Raw genomic sequence first — 20562 nt, 5'->3', positions numbered from 1 at the left:
TCACCTTCCTGATCAGGCCAATTTTTTAAATTCTGACCACTGTCACTTTATGAGGTCATAACTCTGGAAGCTTCAATGGATCCCATTAATTCTGAGATTGTTTTTTCATGACTTATTGTACTTCATGATGATGGTAAAATTTGTTTGATATGACTTACATTTGTTTGTGAAAAACTCAAATTCTTGTACAACTAAATCAGAGAGATGTGTCACATAAAATAGTTTCCAAATATGGCACATAATTTCCCACATGTCTACAACAGCACAATTTTTGAAATGTAATTTTTTGTTGGGAAGTTATAAGGGTTAAAAGTTAATCAACCATCTGTCATTTTAAAAAAGTATTTACAAAACCATTTTTTTAGGGACCACCTCACATTTGAAGTGATGTCACGATAATGTAAAAATGCCATAATGTGAGTTTAGTTCTAGAAGGTACCATGGCACAGACACCCGCTGCAGATTCAACCCCCCCTTCTTTTCTCTGCCTGTTGACAAGGCTGGAATTCTTAGCCACCCCTCCCACTCCCGGTGCTATATAGTGTAATGTGAGCCCAGTGTGCTAGCAACCCTCACTAGAATCACTGAAGAAGTTTTATGGCTTTTAACTGCAGCATACGAGTCCTCCTACCCTACTCATTCCCCCTCCCAACTGGTACTGGTTGAAACTGGTATACAGAAACTATGAGCTTCTATTGTTCTATGAAAGTGATATATATGGGCACCGATCCGGGCTAGAGATATAAGAATTATATATTCTGGATGTCCCTCGATAGATCTATCACTCACTGAAACTGCTAGTGGCTAAACGCAACGAGTGCAAAGTGCGGGTTCTTCCGTAAGCGGTTCAGGTAATTGCTCTGTGTTTACGCTTAAAAGAATCCTCATGATGTGGGGCACATTCTGGTCATCATGTATTTCGTGTACGAGACTCATACAGCGAGCTAGGCATAAAAATAGTTTTCATAAGGCTAAGTAAAGGGGAGGTTTCAGCCTCTAAGTGATGTCATCACAACGGGAGGTGTTGTGAACTCTGTTTTCAGGCTCCCTCTTGTGGTCACTGGTGGTATGGTGTGACTTTTGCTTTGGGCTCCCCCTGGTGGCTTTGTTTGTTATCCTGCTGGTCTCTGGCTATCAGCTGGTTCGTTATCCTCTGGGAGGTTCGTATTTAGCTCTGTTTTACTTCCTCTTGTTGCCGGCTGACGATGTAATCAGTGCTACTCAGATTCCTTCTGACTACCTTGCTCCCAGTCCATCCAGGACAAGCTAAGTTTAGTTTGCTCATTTTTTGATCAGCAGTGTTTATCATGTTGTCTTGTCCAGCTTGCTAAAATGTGATTCCCTCGTTTGCTGGATGCTCTAGTGGACTGAGTTTCTCCCCACACACCATTAGTTGGTGCGTGGGTTCTTGAAATCTCAGGATGGATATTTTGTAAGGGTTTTTTATTGATCGCATAGACCCCTGCTCTATTTTCTGCTTTCTAGTACTAGTGGGCCTCTTTTGCTGAATCTGATTTCATCCCTACGTATGTGCCTTCTTCTTACTTCACCGTTAATATTTGTTGGGGGCTTCTATATCTTTGGGGATTATTTCTCTGGAGGCAAGCGAGGTCTCTCTTTCTCTTTAGGGGTAGCTAGTTCCTCAGGCTGGCTCGAGACGTCTAGGAAATTTTTAGGCACGTTCACCGGCTACCTCTAGTTGTGTTGCATAGGTTCAGATTTGCGATCAGTCCAGTTACCATCTCCCTAGAGCTTGTCCTTAGTTTATTCACTTGCTGGTCTATTCGTGATCCTCAGCCACTAAGGATCATAACAGTACAGCCGGCCGATAAAGTGTTAATTGCATGGCAGAAGCAGGAGAAAAGAAGCCTTGAGAATTTTTTTTTTTTTTTGTTGCCGTGTGTCTAGCTGCTGTGGCTAGCTTCTCTCCTCCTCTTAATCTTGGTGTGGCTCTGAGTTCAGCTGCTGACATGGATGTCCAGAGCTTGGCTTCCAGTCTGGATCATCTTGCTGCTAGGGTTCAAAGTATTCAGGATTTTGTTGTTCACAGTCCTATGTCAGAGCCTAGAATACCTATTCCGGAGTTGTTTTCTGGAGATAGATCTAGGTTCCTGAATTTTAAGAACAATTGTAAATTGTTTCTTTCTTTGAAACCTCGTTCCTCTGGTGATTCCGTTCAGCAAGTTAAGATTATTATTTCTTTCTTGCGCGGCGACCCTCAAGATTGGGCCTTCGCATTGGCGCCAGGGGATCCTGCATTGCTTAGTGTAGATGCGTTTTTTCTAGCCCTTGGATTGCTCTATGAGGAACCTAATCTTGAGAACCAGGCTGAAAAAACGTTATTGGCCCTCTCGCAGGGGCAAGATGAAGCAGAGGTGTACTGCCAGAAATTTCGGAAATGGTCGGTGCTTACTCAGTGGAATGAGTGTGCCCTGGCTGCAAATTTCAGAGAAGGTCTTTCTGAAGCCATTAAGAATGTCATGGTGGGGTTCCCTACGCCTGCAGGTCTGAATGAGTCAATGACTCTGGCCATTCAGATTGATCGGCGTTTGCGGGAGCGCAAACCTGTGCACCATTTGGCGGTGTCTTCTGAACAGACACCTGAATCTATGCAATGTGACAGAATTCTGACCAGAAGTGAACGGCAAAATTATAGACGGCAAAATGGGTTGTGCTTTTACTGTGGTGACTCAGCTCATGTTATCTCAGCATGCTCTAAGCGCAAAAAAAAGGTTGATAAATCTGTCACCATTGGTACTTTACAGCCTAAGTTCATTTTGTCTGTTACCCTGATTTGTTCCCTGTCATCTTACCCGGTTAATGCTTTTGTAGATTCAGGTGCCGCCCTGAGTCTGATGGATTGGTCATTTGCCAGGCGCTGTGGTTTTGATTTGGAGCCTTTAAAATTCCCTATTCCACTAAGGGGAATTGATTCTACACCATTGGCTACGAATAGACCTCAGTACTGGACACAAGTGACCATGTGCATGACTCCTGTTCATCAGGAGGTGATTCGCTTTCTTGTACTGCATAATTTGCATGATGTCGTCGTGTTGGGTCTACCATGGTTGCAGACTCATAATCCAGTCCTGGATTGGAAAGCTATGTCGGTGTCAAGTTGGGGTTGTCAGGGAATTCATGGTGACGCTCCTGTGGTGTCAATTGCTTCGTCCACTCCTTCTGAAGTCCCTACGTTTTTGTCAGACTACCAGGATGTATTTGAGGAGCCCAAACTCAATTCTCTACCTCCTCATAGGGACTGTGATTGTGCTATAAATTTGATTCCTGGTAGTAAGTTTCCTAAGGGACGACTTTTCAATTTATCTGTGCCGGAGCATGCTGCCATGCGGAGTTATATAAAGGAGTCTTTAGAGAAGGGACATATTCGCCCGTCCTCATCCCCTCTTGGTGCAGGATTCTTTTTTGTGGCTAAAAAGGATGGTTCCCTGAGACCCTGTATTGATTATCGCCTTTTGAATAAAATCACGGTCAAATTTCAGTATCCTTTGCCATTGTTAACTGATTTGTTTGCTCGCATTAGGGGGTCTAGTTGGTTCACCAAGATAGATCTTCGTGGTGCGTATAACCTTGTGCATATAAAACAGGGTGATGAATGGAAAACTGCATTTAATACGCCTGAAGGCCATTTTGAGTACTTGGTGATGCCTTTTGGACTTTCTAATGCTCCTTCAGTCTTTCAGTCCTTTATGCATGACATCTTCCGTGAATATCTGGATAAGTTTATGATTGTGTATCTGGATGATATTCTGTTTTTTTCGGATGATTGGGAGTCTCATATTAAGCAGGTCAGGATGGTCTTTCAGGTCCTGCGTGACAATGCTTTATTTGTGAAGGGCTCAAAATGTCTTTTTGGGGTCCAGAAGATTTCTTTTTTGGGTTTCATTTTTTCTCCTTCTACTATTGAGATGGACCCAGTCAAGGTTCAGGCTATTCATGACTGGACGCAGCCTACATCTGTTAAGAGTCTTCAGAAGTTCTTGGGTTTTGCTAATTTTTACCGTCGCTTCATAGCTAATTTTTCTGGCGTTGTTAAGCCTTTGACGGATTTGACCAAGAAGGGTTCTGATGTGACTAATTGGTCTTCTGCGGCTGTGGAGGCTTTTCGGGAGCTGAAGCGTCGGTTTTCTTCGGCTCCGGTCTTATGTTAGCCAGATGTCTCACTTCCCTTCCAGGTGGAGGTTGATGCTTCCGAGATTGGAGCGGGGGCTGTTTTGTCGCAGAGAAGCCCCGATGGCTCTGTGATGAAGCCATGTGCTTTCTTTTCAAGAAAGTTTTCGCCTGCCGAGTGGAATTATGATGTCGGTAATCGGGAGCTGTTGGCTATGAAGTGGGCATTTGAGGAGTGGCGACATTGGCTCGAGGGAGCTAAACATCGTGTGGTGGTCTTGACTGATCACAAGAATTTGATTTATCTCGAGTCGGCCAAGCGGCTGAATCCCAGACAGGCTCGTTGGTCGTTGTTTTTCTCTCGTTTTGATTTCATGGTCTCGTACCTGCCGGGTTCGAAGAATGTGAAGGCTGATGCTCTTTCTAGGAGTTTTGTGCCTGACTCTCCTGGAGATTCAGAGCCGGCTGGTATCCTTAGAGAAGGGGTGATTTTGTCTGCCATCTCCCCAGATTTGCGACGTGTGCTGCAAGAGTTTCAGGCGGATAGACCTGATCGCTGTCCACCGGAGAGACTGTTTGTCCCGGATAGATGGACCAACAGAGTCATCTCCGAGGTTCATTCTTCGGTGTTGGCGGGCCATCCTGGAATATTTGGTACCAGAGACTTGGTGGCCAGGTCTTTTTGGTGGCCTTCCTTGTCGCGGGATGTGCGTTCCTTTGTGCAGTCTTGTGGAATTTGTGCTCGGGCGAAGCCTTGCTGTTCTCGTGCCAGTGGTTTGCTGTTACCTTTGCCTGTCCCGAAGAGGCCTTGGACGCACATTTCCATGGATTTTATTTCAGATCTCCCTGTCTCTCAGAGAATGTCTGTCATCTGGGTGGTGTGTGATCGTTTCTCTAAGATGGTCCATTTGGTGCCCTTGCCTAAGTTGCCTTCCTCCTCCGAGTTGGTTCCACTGTTTTTTCAAAATGTGGTTCGTTTGCACGGGATTCCTGAGAACATTGTTTCTGACAGAGGATCCCAGTTTGTGTCTAGATTTTGGCGGACCTTTTGTGCTAAGTTGGGCATTGAATTGTCTTTTTCGTCGGCCTTCCATCCTCAGACGAATGGCCAAACCGAGCGAACTAATCAGACCTTGGAGACTTATTTAAGATGTTTTGTTTCTGCTGACCAGGACAACTGGGTTACTTTTTTGCCGTTGGCCAAGTTTGCCCTTAATAATCGGGCTAGTTCTGCTACTTTGGTTTCTCCTTTTTTTTGTAATTCGGGGTTTCATCCTCGTTTTTCCTCGGGTCAGGTGGAGCCTTCTGACTGTCCTGGAGTGGATGTTGTGGTGGATAGGTTGCATCAGATTTGGAATCATGTGGTGGACAATTTGAAGTTGTCACAAGAGAAGGCTCAGCTCTTTGCCAACCGCCGTCGCTGTGTGGGTCCCCGACTTCGCGTTGGGGACTTGGTGTGGTTGTCTTCTCGCTTCGTTCCTATGAAGGTCTCCTCTCCTAAGTTCAAGCCTCGGTTTATCGGTCCTTATAAGATTCTGGAAGTCCTTGGCCCTGTGTCATTCCGTCTGGACCTCCCGGCATCATTTGCTATTCATAATGTGTTCCATCGCTCGTTGTTGCGGAGGTATGTGGTACCTGTGGTTCCTCCGGTTGAGCCTCCTGCCCCGGTGCTGGTTGAGGGAGAATTGGAATACGTGGTGGAGAAGATCTTGGATTCTCGTGTTTCTAGACGGAGGCTCCAGTATTTGGTCAAGTGGAAGGGCTATGGTCAGGAGGATAATTCTTGGGTTGTCGCCTCTGATGTTCATGCGGCCGATTTGGTTCGTGCCTTCCATGTGGCTCATCCTGATCGCCCTGGGGGTTTTCATGAGGGTTCGGTGACCCCTCCTTAAGGGGGGGTACTGTTGTGAACTCTGTTTTCAGGCTCCCTCTTGTGGTCACTGGTGGTATGGTGTGACTTTTGCTTTGGGCTCCCCCTGGTGGCTTTGTTTGTTATCCTGCTGGCCTCTGGCTATCAGCTGGTTCGTTATCCTCTGGGAGGTTCCTATTTAGCTCTGTTTTACTTCCTCTTGTTGCCGGCTGACGATGTAATCAGTGCTACTCAGATTCCTTCTGACTACCTTGCTCCCAGTCCATCCAGGACAAGCTAAGTTTTGTTTGCTCATTTTTTGATCAGCAGTGTTTATCATGTTGTCTTGTCCAGCTTGCTAAAATGTGATTCCCTCGTTTGCTGGATGCTCTAGTGGACTGAGTTTCTCCCCACACACCATTAGTTGGTGCGTGGGTTCTTGAAATCTCAGGATGGATATTTTGTAAGGGTTTTTTATTGATCGCATAGACCCCTGCTCTATTTTCTGCTTTCTAGTACTAGTGGGCGTCTTTTGCTGAATCTGATTTCATCCCTACGTATGTGCCTTCTTCTTACTTCACCGTTAATATTTGTTGGGGGCTTCTATATCTTTGGGGATTATTTCTCTGGAGGCAAGCGAGGTCTCTCTTTCTCTTTAGGGGTAGCTAGTTCCTCAGGCTGGCTCGAGACGTCTAGGAAATTTTTAGGCACGTTCACCGGCTACCTCTAGTTGTGTTGCATAGGTTCAGATTTGCGATCAGTCCAGTTACCATCTCCCTAGAGCTTGTCCTTAGTTTATTCACTTGCTGGTCTATTCGTGATCCTCAGCCACTAAGGATCATAACAGGGAGGGCTTTGGTTTTAGGCTAGGAATAACTGTGTGCAGCAGGAGTTTTTGGGGTGTATGTGTCCGGGGTCTAGCTGCTGTACAGATTTGCTATGCATCTAGATGTGTGTATCCTCCTCAGCACACGGCTGGCCATAATGGTGCAATGACATAACGACCTGTAAGTGTTCCTTTCAATTTGAATCCCTTTTTTTATTTGCAATTGTATTGTACACATGATTTGCCTTCCTTATAATATATTTTTATACTTTGTAAACACTTCCTACCTTTTTTTTTGAGTAAAATATAAAACTACTAGCTTGTCTCTCCATGCTCTATAATGAACTGTCGCATCCTCTGAGGTGAATTCCGCTACTGATTTTGGGTTGGCTCTGGACCCATTCATACTTGGAAAATTGGAGCTGGTGGCAGCATACTTTGTCCTGTGCAATTGGGCATCTTTGCAGCGACCGGCGGCATTTATAATTATTGTTCCCACCTGTGTGAGTAGTTATATTGCCCTCACTGCAGTGCGCCCAATAGCCAGTACATAGCAGGCAGCCTTTCTGGTGACTAATTACCCTAGGTGCAGTACCCTGACTGACCTGAGGGTAAGGGGGCGCCAGAGAGCTGCAAGTTTCAAACTGGAACTGGGAAGTGGGATATAGATAAATCCCCTTCAGAAGGAACCAGGGGCAATCAAACACCCCGGTTCATGACAAATTGGTGTGATTGGTGGGGATGATAAAGGTATCTTTCCCGTGAACCCTGACATAGTTGTGGGATCCCTGACATATCCGGAGGGATTTCTGACAAGTGACTTTGAGGGGTCTATATGATAGAAAATACCCAAAGGTGACACCATTCTAAACTACATTCAAGAAGTTTATTAACTTTTAAGGTGCTTCACAGGAATTAATGGAATGTGGAAAAAAAACCATTTAACTATTTTTCACAAAATAGTGTTCCTTTAGACCTATCTTTTTTTACTGTCACAAGGGTAACAGGAGAAAATAGACCATACATGACGATACCCCATATGTGGGGGAAAACCACTGTTTGGGAACACAGCAGAGCTCGGAAGGGAAGGAGCGCCATTTCACTTTTTGAATGTAAAATTTGCTGGAATAATTAGTGGATGCCATGTTGTGTTTGGAGAGCACCTGATGTGCCTAAACAGTGGAAAAAACCCACAAGTGACACCATTTTAAAAACTAAACCCCACAGGGAACTTATCTAGATGTGTATTGAGCACGTTGAACTCCCATGTGCATCACACAAACTAAAAAAAAATCACATTTTTCAAACAAAATGAATGAGTACGTGTGGGTGTCCACCAGAAACATCAGATGGAAGTACGCATCTGGGACCTGGAGTTCTAAGGTGATCGGGCCATATCGGGTGTGTCGGCCATTCTCAGTCGGGGACTTTCTAGCTGGAGTTACCCCCAGTAATGCACGTACGCAGCGCATTCCACAGATTGGCGCTCTGGAGACTTGTTGCGCCTCCAGAGCCTATGTTATTGTCATCTCCATTGGGCTGCATTGGCCGTAAACCTGAGGATCAGGTGACTGCCAAGGTGAATCCTATTGGATCGAGGCATCCTCACTGTATGATGTTTCGAGATCCAGTGTTAAGGGTTCAGAGGCCCTTCGTTGAAAGGGGATAGTGTGTCGATCAATTTTTGGATTCTTGGAGCTCTAGTTCCACTATAATTTAAATGTAGCTTTTTTCCTTTCAGGCCAGCAGGGGTTTATTTTGGTTTTCCTTTCTGTCAGCATGCTTCAGCTGCTGAGCTAGGTCAGCTGATGTGGGTGGTGACCACTCCCACCATCCTTTAAATGTAAATAGTCACCTGATGCATCAGCTGACTGTTGGTGATAGTTATTCTTTGGTGACCAGCTTTTCAGTTGCAGCTCTCTGGTGTCAGCACTGTATCAGCTACTTCTGGAGTTTGGGGTCCTGTTTCCATGTCCTCTGCAGGTGTGGAGCTTGGCAGCGGAGTCTGGAAGCTAAGTGTTGTGTTTTTACTTTGTCAGTCTTGTGCTTGTTACCCCCCTGTGTTGTACCATCTGCAATGGTCAGGCTAGCGCCCTTGCCGGCCAGTGCACTAGCCAGGGCAGTGCAAGGTGTCAGCGAGGGATGAGGTTTGTGATGGTGACGGGAAGAAGGACCCACTTAGGATGTTAGGGGAGTGCAGAGCAGGGTCAGGTTGGAGCTCAGGAGGTTTCCCATCCCTCATTTGTTATTGGTAGGGCTTTCCTCTCCCCATTTCCATCCTGTTGAGTGTGTGTTGTGCCGTCCTCTGACTGACCCCCAGTGGGATTGTGACAATTGAGCTGTATGGCAGCTTGATTTTGCGGCATAAGATGACCATCTCATAGCATTGTGCTGATGGAAGCACAAAGGGAGCCCACTCCCTGTGCGATGCCCCGCAATGTCGTTGTCACTATTGACAGTGTAATCAGAGGGGTTAAACGCCCACAAATTGGTGCTAGCACCAATCATGGGCATTGCTGCATGGTGTCAGCTCTCACGTTACAGCCTAATCCAAGGCGAAAGTACGCTGGACCTCCCCTGGACCCAGATTTCCTTTGCAATCAGAATATCCTTTATACCGTTCAGTGAACCTTGTCAATAGCGACTATATGAATAAGACCCTGTGAGGGTTAAAACGTTATGTTGTTGTCACCTCACCATTTTCTCTATCCCTGCACCTGAATTGTGTTATTGCTGCATCTGTAGCTGTACAATGAAATTCTCACAAGCATCTATCAAGAGTGTGCAGTGATTGTACATTACTCTAGCTCTCACCTAGAGCAGACACCTGCACCTGCTCGCGGCGGTGCTGAGCGTGAGCCCCCGTATTCGTGGTGCCGTATTTGTACTGCATTTTGCGGGAACGCAGTTCCCAGAGCGGGTATGTCGGGAAGGGATTAATGATGATGTGACTGATGACAGAAACAGCCTGCTGAATTCTGAAGTGTACAGGGCGATACTTTTTGCTCAGATTCAGACAAATGCGGCAAGGTTGATTGGACAACCCATGAGGTTTTTTTTTAAGGCAGCGAAGTGGAATATTTTGCTATGGCCAAGTCAATCACCAGATCTCAGGCCCGTCGAGCCGCAATTCACATGTTTAAGACAAAAATTAAGGTAGAAAGACCTACAAAGAAGCAACAACTGAAGTCAGTCAGATGCAGTAAAGGCCGGCAAAGTATCACAAAGGAAGAAACCATATCCATGACATCCAGACTTCAGGCAGTCATTACTTGCAAAGGATTCTGTACAAAGTATTAAAAATGAACTGTTTATTTATGGTAAAGTTCATTTGTCCAATTACTTACCTTGAAATAGGAGGTTTTGTAGAAAAATGGTTGCAATTCCTAGACATTTCACAGGATATTTTTTTTTTGCAGCCCTTTTAATTAAAGCTTAAAGTCTACACTTTAATTACATCTCAGTTGTTTCATTTTAAATATAAAATAGTGGCATGCATAGCCGAAATCACGATGACTCACTGTCCAAATATTTCCGGCCCTAACTGTATGCGAAGCTGTAGTGAAAGTAGCATCAAGCTGTTTGGAGATGGTCTTATAGCCATTGTGAGGCAGCGACAGGTGTTACAGTGCCTTGCAAAAGTATTCGGCCCCCTGGAACTTTTCAACCTTTTCCCACACATCGTGCTTCAAAGATAAAGATAACAAATGTAAATTTTTGGTGAAAAATCAACAACAAGTGGAACACAATTGTGAAGTTGAACGGAATTTATTGCTTATTTTAAATTTTTTTGGAAATTCAAAAACTGAAAACTGGGGCGTGCAATATTATTCGGCCCCTTTACTTTCAGTGCAGCAAACTCACTCCAGAAGTTCATTGTGGACCTTGGAATGATCCAATGTTATCCTAAATGCATAATGATGATAAATATAATCCACCTGTGTGTAATCAAGTCTCCGTATAAATGCACCTGCTCTGTGATAGTCTCAGGGGTCTGTTTGAAGCACAGAGAGCATCATGGAGACCAAGGAACACAACAGGCAGATCCGTGATACTGTTGTGGAGAAGTTTAAAGCCAGATTTGGATACAAAATGATTTACAAAACTTTAAACATCCCAAGGAGCACTGTGCAAGTGACCATATTGAAATGGAAGGAGTATCATACCACTGCAAATCTACCAAGACCCGGCCGTCCCTCTAAACTTTCATCTCAAACAAGGAGAAGACTGATCAGAGATGCAGCCAAGAGGCCCATGATCACTCTGGATGAACTGCAGAGATCTACAGCTGAGGTGGGACAGTCTGTCCATAGGACAACAATCAGATGTACACTGCACAAATCTGGCCTTTATGGAAGAGTGGCAATAAGAAAGCCATTTCTCAAAGATATCCATAAAAAGTATTGTGTAAAGTTTGCAACAAGCCACCTGGGAGACACACCAAACACGTGGAAGAAGGTGTTCTGGTCAGATGAAACCAAAATCAAACTTTTTGGCAACAATGGCAAATGATATGTTTGGCGTAAAGGCAACACAGCTCATCACCCTGAACACACCATCCCCACTGTCAAACATGGTGGTGGCAGGATCATGGTTTGGGCCTGCTTTTCTTCAGCAGGGACAGGGAAGATCGTTAAAATTGATGGGTAGATGGATGGAGCCAAGTACAGGACAATTCTTGAAGAAAACCTGTTGGAATCTTCAAAAGACCTGAGACTGGGACTGAGATTTGTCTTCCAACAAGACAATGATCCCAAACATAAAGCAAAATCTACAATGAAATAGTTCACAAATAAACGTATCCAGGTGTTAGAATGGCCAAGTCAAACTCCAGACCTCAATCCAATCGAGAATCTGTGGAAAGAGCTGAAAACTGCTGTTCACAATCGATCTCCATCAAACCTCACTGAGCAGAGCAAAGCTGAGCCTGTGTGAAGTAACACGGAGCCAAGGAAGCCAAAAGGCCTGGCACCCATCAGCATTGCACGGTGGTTCAGCACTTCCTCATTGTTCCGATCTTCGTTGCTGGCTGCAGCAGTCTTGTCACGTTGATGGCGCTGCAGTTAATCACTGAGCTCAGATGCTTTTGCCATTTACATCAGCAGAGGCACTGAGCTCAGTGATTTGCTGTGGCGCTGTTGACATGGCGCCACTGCTGCAGCCAAACTTTAGGGACCAAGGCAAAGGTGGAGGCACAGCAATGGACCTAGGTAGGGTAAGTAAATCCCAATTTGTTATTTTACAATGAAGTGAGCCAATAGAAATAAGTTTTCTAAAATGGATAACCACTTAAAGCTGAAAGATCTGTTTGAATCTCTTGATATATGCAAAGATGCAAAAAAAAAAAAAATGTCTAAAAAATCAGGCACGTGGTGTATTTGTATTTGTATAATTTCTGAGAACATCAGACTGTAGCAGGGATAACTAGCAGTCGCATTCTGAGACTTGGTACCAAAAAATAACAGATAGTTGACAGCACATCAGACACATAGATGCAAGTCCTAGTTCCACTGGACCCCCATGGACAGCGTACATACCAAAAAAGCAATGAAGGACAGCATCCAATCCAGGTGAAATATCAAAATCAAATTCTTTTATTTGCCACGTGCAACGTTTCAACCACAAGGGTCTTTTTCAAGCTTGAAAAAGACCCTTGTGGTTGAAACGTTGCACGTGGCAAATAAAATAATTTGATTTTGATATTTCACCTGGATTGGATGCTGTCCTTCATTGCGTTTTTGGCATTCTGAGACTTGGTCTGAAAAGGGGTTAGAAAAGATTCGCTAAAGAAACAAAGAACAGGCAGGTAGGGTAATATTGCAGATTTTTCTAAGGGAGTAATAAAGGAAAAGATGTAAACGTCTTGAATAATAGGTCAGCACGGTGGCTCAGTAGTTAGCACTATTGCTTTGCAGTGCTGGGGTCCAAATCCCACCAATGAAAACATCTGCAAGGAGTTTGTATCTTCTCCCCGTGTTTGCGTGGGTTTCCTTGGGGTACTCCGATTTCCTCCCACATTCCAAAGACAATACTGATAGGAAATTTAAATTGTGAGCCCCATCGGGGACAGTACTGATAATGTGTGTAAAGTGCTGCAGAATATGATGGCGCTATATAAGTGTGATGGAAATATATATATATCATGTAGATCTCACTTGCATGTATACTCCTCTATAATCATATATACTCATGTATCCACAGCTAATTTATAATTAATTGCTCAATTTGACCACATGAGCTAGGCCAGATGGTTCCTCTGTGTTTTTCAGGCAAAAGCAGAACAGTGCCAGATGTATTAAGTGCTGATCAGATGTCTCAACTTTGTCGTAGATGCAGAGAGCTACATTTTAGTTGCTTAATCAGCATTCATATGTGCATTAATCACAATATTCCATATATATTTAGATAACCAATAACAGAGGAGCTAGACAATATGGTAATTAACTAACCACCCCTAACCACTCCTTTCTATATGCAATTATAAAACTATGTACCGTATATACTCGAGTATAAGCCGACCCGAGTATAAGCCGACCCCTCTAATTTTGCCACAAAAAACTGGGAAAACTTATTGACTTGAGTATAAGCCTAGGGTGGAAAATGCAGCAGGTACCGGTGAATTTCAAAGTTAAAAATAGATGCTCCATACCGTTCATTATGGCCCCATAGATGCTCCACATAAAGCTGTGCCACATAAAATGCTCTGCACCGTTCATTATGGCCCCATAGATGCTCGACATAAAGCTGTGCCACATATGATGCTCTGCACCGTTCATTATGGCCCCATAGATGCTCGCCATATATATAATGCTCTGCACCGTTGCCCCATACCTGTGCCATATATATAATGCTCTGCACCGTTGCCCCATACCTGTGCCATATAGTGCTCTGCACCGTTGCCCCATAGCTGTGCCATATATATAATGCTCTGCACCGTTGCCCCATAGCTGTGCCATATAGTGCTCTGCACCGTTGCCCCATAGCTGTGCCATATAGTGCTCTGCACCGTTGCCCCATAGCTGTGCCATATAGTGCTCTGCACCTTTCCCCATAGCTGTGCCATATATATATAATGCTCTGCACCATTGCCCCATAGCTGTGCCATATATATAGTGCTCTGCACCGTTGCCCCATAGCTGTGCCATATAGTGCTCTGCACCGTTGCCCCATAGATACTCCACATAAATCTGTGCCATTGCTGCTGCAATAAAAAAAAAACCCACATACTCACCTCTCTTGCTTGCAGCTCCTCGGCGTCCCGTCCCGGCGTCTCTCTGCACTGACTGATCAGGCAGAGGGCAGCGCGCACACTATATGCGTCATCGCGCCCTCTGACCTGCACAGTCAGTGCGGAGAGACGCCGGGAAGATGGCGCGACGCCCGGCGTGTGGAACGAGGACAGGTGAATATGTAATACTTACCTGCCCCCGGCGTCCCGCTCCTTCCCCCGGACAGCTGGTCTTCGGTGCCACAGCCTCTTCCTCTATCAGCGGTCACCGGCACCGCTTCATTAGAGAAATTAATTATGCGGCTCCACCCCTATGGGAGGTGGAGCAGCCTATTCATTTCTCTAATGAGCGGTCCCACGTGACCGCTCAGGGGAAGAGGCTGCGGCACCCGGAGACCGTGGGACGGGCAGGGGGAGCGACAGGAACGCCGGAACTAGGTGAGTATATGACAGTCCTCACCCGGCGACCCCACCACCGATCATGACTCGAGTATAAGCTGAGAGGGGCACTTTCAGCCCAAAAATTTGGGCTGAAAATCTCGGCTTATACTCGAGTATATACGGTATGTATAATAAATCATCAGTATTGATGGAATGTTATTGTCACAATGTTGTGCAGTCTCATTCTTGAGCGCTCAAAATACTCAGTCTTATTGGGAACGGCCGCTGCACACACAGGGATAGATTTATCCAAACCAAATTTCCATAACATCAGCACTGCATAATAAATAAATAATAAAAAATAAAAAAGGTCCACCCTAAATCTTCTTGAAATATGTGCATGTTCACTTTCAGTTGTGAGTATATTACCATTATGTTACATGTGAAAGAACACACAAAAATTAACCTTTTCTATTTATAAGGGGACTACAATAGTGTCACAGCCCACAAGGAGGACGCTTAGTATGGCCTTAGACTAATTTGACTTTGCCTCGGCATAAATAAATCTTGTGCTGCTTCACTTTTGTTTTTCAGATTAGTTTACCGTGGACAGAGAGAACATTTTATAAGCGTGATTGTGTTTCCATCATACCAAGCTCAAGAGAACCTCACAGGTAAGTGATTCACATGCTTTGCAAACCTTACATATAGAACATGTGCCTGTCATAGATACTTACAAAATTGGGTACCCATTTTATTTTATTATTACCTTCTTAGAGTTTCTACCTGCAACAGTTTTTCTAAGTCATGAAATTCACAGACCCCTTTAAGTATTCAGACCCCTTTAAATTTTTCACTCTTTGTTTTATTGCAGCCACTTGGTAAATTGAAAAAAGTTCATTTTTTTCTCATTAATGTACACTCTGCACCCCATCTTGACTGAAAAATAAAGAAATGTAGAAATTTTGCAAATTTATTAAAAAAGAAAAACTGAAATATCACATGGTCATAAGTATTCAGACCCTTTGCTCAGTATTGAGTAGAAGCACCCTTTTGAGCTAGCACAGCCATGAGTCTTCTTGGGAAGATGCAACAACTTTTTCACACTTGGATTTGGGGATCCTCTGCCATTCTTCCTTGCAGATCCTCTCTAGTTCCGTCAGGTTGCATGGTGAACGTTGGTGGACAGCCATTTTCAGGTCTCTCCAGAGATGTTCAATTGGGTTTAGGTCACAGAGTTGTTCTGAAGCCACTCCTTTACTCATTATTTTAGCTGTGTGCTTAGGGTCATTGTCTTATTGGAAGGTCAATTTTCGGCTAAGTCTGGAGTCCAGAGCACTCTGGAAGAGGTTTTCATTCAGGATATCTCTGTACTTGGCCGCATTCATGTTTCCTTCAATAGCAACCAGTCATTCTGTCCCTGCAGCTGAAAAACACCCCCATAGCATGATGCTGCCACCACGTTTCACTGTTGGGATTGTATTGGACAGGTGATGAGTAGTGATGAGCGAGTGTACTCGTTGCTCGGGTTTTCCCGAGCACGCATGGGTGATCTCCGGGTATTTATAACTGCTCGGAGGTTAAGTTTTCATCGCCTCAGCAGCATGATTTACAGCTATTAGCCAGCTTGATTACATGTGGGGATTACCTAGCAACCAGGCAACCCCAATATGTACTCAGCCTGCCTCATAGCTGTAAATTATTCAGCTGCCGTGATGAAAACGAAATCTCCAAACACTAACAAATACTCGGAGGTCACCCGAGTAGGGCCGGCTCCAGGTTTTTGAGGGCCCCGGGCGAAAGAGTCTCACTGGGCCCCCCCTTTCAACACAGCCCGCGCAGTATATAACACAGCCCGCGCAGTATATAACACAGCCCGCGCAGTATATAACAAAGAAACACAGCCCACGTAGTATACAGCACAGCGCACGTAGTATAGCACAGCCCCGTGATAAGGTTCACAAACTCTGAATGAAGCAATACAGCTTGGCAGGATGCACGCAGCAGGCCCAGGCAGGCAGGCAGTCAGCAGGCTGCATCCCATTCCCCCCCCCCCCCGCAATGTACAGCATTGGGACCATCATCGAAGACGAGTCACTCACTCACTGCTTCACTCGGCGCCGTCCGTCGCTCTCATTGTGGAGACAGGGAGAGGGTGCACCGTGCACTGACCGTGCACCTGACTGCAGCTGCTGCTCTTCTTCTCCTGCTTGGCGCTGCCGCTGCTGGACCTGTGGCTGTGGTGGACTTGGAATGGAACTAAACGAACGCAGGAAGATCTTCTGCTGTGACTGTGTGAGGAGCTCTTCTTGCCGGCTCTTAGGATGACGAGGGCGGCGACCGGAAGTGACAGGACAGATGACCCGGCGTCGCCCGGAAGTGACTCTCTGTATTGTATATCCATGGTGACGGGCCGGCGGAGGTGACTGGTGAGTGGTGAGTATTGCAGGCAGCTGCGCAGCACCAGGTGCCAGCGAAACCACAGTCGGAGCTCTGTGCTGTCTGCTGCCGAGGCGCCGCCGCCCGCTGGGCGCCGGCATGAGGGATTTGATTGACTGAGTCTGAGTCAGTCACACACAGCAGGGTCCAGGATGTAGTTACACTACCATAAATGGGCCCCCCCGTCTCACCAGGGCCCGGGCACTTGCCCGGGTGCGCTGGGTGCTGACGCCGGCCCTGCACCCGAGCGTGCTCGGGAAAACCCGAGCAACAAGTACACTCGCTCATCACTAGTGATGAGCAGTGCCTGGTTTTCTCCACACATGCCACTTAGAATTAAAAAAAAGGTCTATCTTCGTCTCATCAGACCAGAGAATCTTATTTCTCATAGTCTGGGAGTCCTCCATGTGTTTTTTTTTAGCAAACTCTATGCGGGCTTTCATATGTCCTGCACTGAAGAGAGGCTTCTGTCTGGCCACTCTGCCATAAAGGCCCGACTGATGGAGGGCTTCAGTGATAATTGACTTTGTGGAACTTTCTTCCATCTCCCTACTGCATCTCTGGAGCTCAGCCACAGTGATCTTGGGGTTCTTCTTTACCTCTGCGCGTAGTATTATATAATTTATACTACATGTGTAAGCATCCAGCTGCTATTATATCATTAAATATGTGCAAATTCAGACAACGTACTTATAATTTGTTAACATGGTGCTTATTCATGGAACAGGTAAAAAGTTTCTTATGCATAGGAGGTGTTATAATGTTTAAAGGAAATCTGTAGACAAGAGTTAAAGAAATCTGTCAATATCACCTTTTCATAAATGATGAAACAGACACACCTTACAAACTGTAACAGATTTTGGACCTTTCAAAGTATCAAGTTAATTATCATAAACCTGTATATTTATCCAGTTTGCCTTTTGCCATTGCTTTCTTGTAAATTCCCAAAGTCTATTAGTGTACAAACTGATTTTCATAATAAAAAAAAATCAAATGTGTGCCATTTACCAGGAATGGCTTATCTATGTACATGAAATTAGTGCAACTATTAAATCTTGGTACATAGAAGTAAAAATAAATCATGTAATTAATTGAGGTTTAGGACACAACATTAAAGGGCGTTTATCAACATAAAACGATTGTTGAAACCAAGGACATGCACCCTTGATGTGGTCAGCCAGTTTAGTGTAGTTTTCCGCCTACTTGTGTTCCATCTTTCGTTGCACTTCTCCAGTTCTGGTAGAGTCTGACCTGTCAATCAATGAAGATATGGGCACAGATAGATGCAAAACAGGAGGGAAGTCCTATCTAAGAGTCATATTTAATTCTTTATATTGCCCAAATGCTTACCTGAAAATACATTTAAATTGCTTGGTGTGATTTAACATTTTTTGTCATACACAATATAAAAGGGGGAAATGTGGTAAAAATACTTAATTCCGATGCTTTTAGTTAACCCCATTTACCAATCCTCAAAGTAGTAGTCATATAAAAATAGTAATAATAATAACAACAATAATAATTTTGTAGATATAGCATAGAATGAAATTAATAACCCTAATAACCCATTTCTTGTTTACTTTCATTAGATGCATTCCCGGGTGTCAGATTTGCCAACAGCTTGTCCGGTTAGTTATAAAGCCCTATAAATACTACATGGCATGTGTAGATCTTCCTCCTGTAGATATCTAAGTTACCTCGATCAACACGGAGAATATTTATGTGTCAATAGGTGTTGTTGTGGCCGTTTGATTAAAGAACACAGACCTTTTGCTGGAAACGCTGTCACAAGTTTTGGAGATGGTCAAACACAATCAGAGACTTGGACAGTGGAGAAAGACACAGTCAAAAGTCCTACAAACGCATATGGCACCATTGACTTTCAAGGTGGTTCACAAGGCTGTAAAGCCAAGGTAAATACATTTGCTTATCTCATTGCTTAGATGAATCAATAACTAGGTAAATTCATTACATTGTATATTATATCGTAATATATTCTACTGTATTATATCATATAACTGAATGCTTGGCCACTGTAGTGCAGCGGGGTTGGTGCAGTGCGATAGATAGGCAGGGACCACAGAAAGTTCAACATAAACCATGTCTTTATTCAGACTCACATACAAGAGTGATATCCTCTGGATCACAACTGGGTTTCCACAAATACAATCCGTGTTCAAAACCTGTTGCCGTGGACAATGGCACCGCCGTGTCTATTGGGTGCGTCAGCTGCCTTGAAGTTCCTGACTCTGTGTTAGCTTCACAGAGACCTGGGTTCCACAAAGCCTCCTGCTCTTTAGCTTGCAAATTCCAATCTGACACACCCAAGGCAAAACTGAAAGATTTATATTGAATTGTGGCCATAGAGCCACTTTCAAAACCCAGAGTGGAGAGAGGGATTCGCCCCACTACCAAACCTGCAAATCCCTCTAAAAATAAAAGCTCTTGATGGGTTTTCCTAAAAATCTGACTGGGTCACTACTTGGACCCAATCCACTCTTTCTTTTATTTTGCCTTGCGACTCACAGGCGGTCTGCTGTGTACACAAGGTGCTCCAGCGGGTTTAATAAGACTCTGTCCGCATCCTGGGGGACACATATCGACCCTCGCATATGATCCCTCTCACTGCTTCACACCATGTAGACCAAAAATTGTAATGATGAGTGGAATTTGGTATATCTATTTTATGATGTGTCTTCAGAACAGTCATTCTCACAATTGGAAACACAAGTATGAGAAAAAAAACCTATAGTTAGACATATATTATAATATGTACAGGATATACACATTTGCAGATGTTCCAAAGCCTGTTTGTTGGGCTATTCATGCATGTGCTGTGACTGTGACACAGTCGCGACACATGCAGCTGCGGAGCCAATCAGATGATCAGCCAGAGCGCACCATGTATCCTGGTTCCCGCTATGGTTATTCGGTAAGCGCTATAGCTTGCCAAATAAGCAGCGACCCGAACAAATTCGCTTATCTCTAGCCAACAGCACTGCAGGCAATCACTAGGCTTAATTTCTCATGCGTCCTACTGCTGAGCCCAGCTTCTACACAATTACTGAAGCAGACGCAGTGTTTGACCAGATGATTTCATTATTTCCAATAGTACCAGGATGAATTTGTAGAAAAAAAAAATCTATGGTTATGTCAAGTTTACATCAATTACATCAATTATTTTTAGTTTGTTAGATTGTCTTGTGACAGTAAGATTGAAGATATACTTCAACTCATGGTCAAAGAATGGAGAATGCAACTTCCAAAACTGCTTATTTCTGTACATGGTGGTACACAGAAATTTGACCTTCACCCTCGTATTAAAGATGCACTGTCCAAGGGATTTATTAAAGCTGCAGGGACTACAAGAGCTTGGATACTGACAGGAGGCGTGAATAATGGTAATTTATCAAACAAAATTGTATAATTATTAATATGCATTGGCAAAGGTCATTAAATTCTGCTGGACCTGTGAGTAGACTTGGGTTGGGCTGCCAGGTCTTATATCTATAGAGGTTCTTTTAAAGGTGTTGCAGAACACATTGAAGATGCTTTGAAGGACCATGCTTCTCATCTGAGCCATAAAGTGTGCACTATTGGAATAACGCCATGGGGTCTAATTGATGGTAGACACGATCTGCTTGGAAAAAATGTAAGCCACATTTCTCCAATGTTTCCCATATTTTCTATTTCTTTGCATTTATTACTTAT

General features: G+C 44.3%; 1 protein-coding gene across 1 annotated transcript in view; it reads left to right on the top strand.

Annotated features, from left to right (window-relative positions):
* Positions 1–20562, top strand: part of LOC143775487 (transient receptor potential cation channel subfamily M member 7-like) — a 31902-nt gene that overhangs the window by 10790 nt on the left and 550 nt on the right. Inside the window, exons 2-6 of the mRNA XM_077263676.1 lie at positions 15007–15086; positions 18441–18479; positions 18584–18764; positions 20039–20252; positions 20379–20503. Coding sequence (XP_077119791.1) covers positions 15007–15086; positions 18441–18479; positions 18584–18764; positions 20039–20252; positions 20379–20503 — 639 coding nt within the window. The remainder of the gene's footprint in view (positions 1–15006; positions 15087–18440; positions 18480–18583; positions 18765–20038; positions 20253–20378; positions 20504–20562) is intronic.

This window comes from Ranitomeya variabilis, chromosome 5 (assembly GCF_051348905.1).
Source record: "Ranitomeya variabilis isolate aRanVar5 chromosome 5, aRanVar5.hap1, whole genome shotgun sequence".
In the NCBI taxonomy this organism is placed as follows: Eukaryota; Metazoa; Chordata; class Amphibia; order Anura; family Dendrobatidae; genus Ranitomeya; species Ranitomeya variabilis.
The sequence above is the reverse complement of the archived record's forward strand: the minus strand, read 5'-3'. Positions and strand labels throughout refer to the sequence as shown.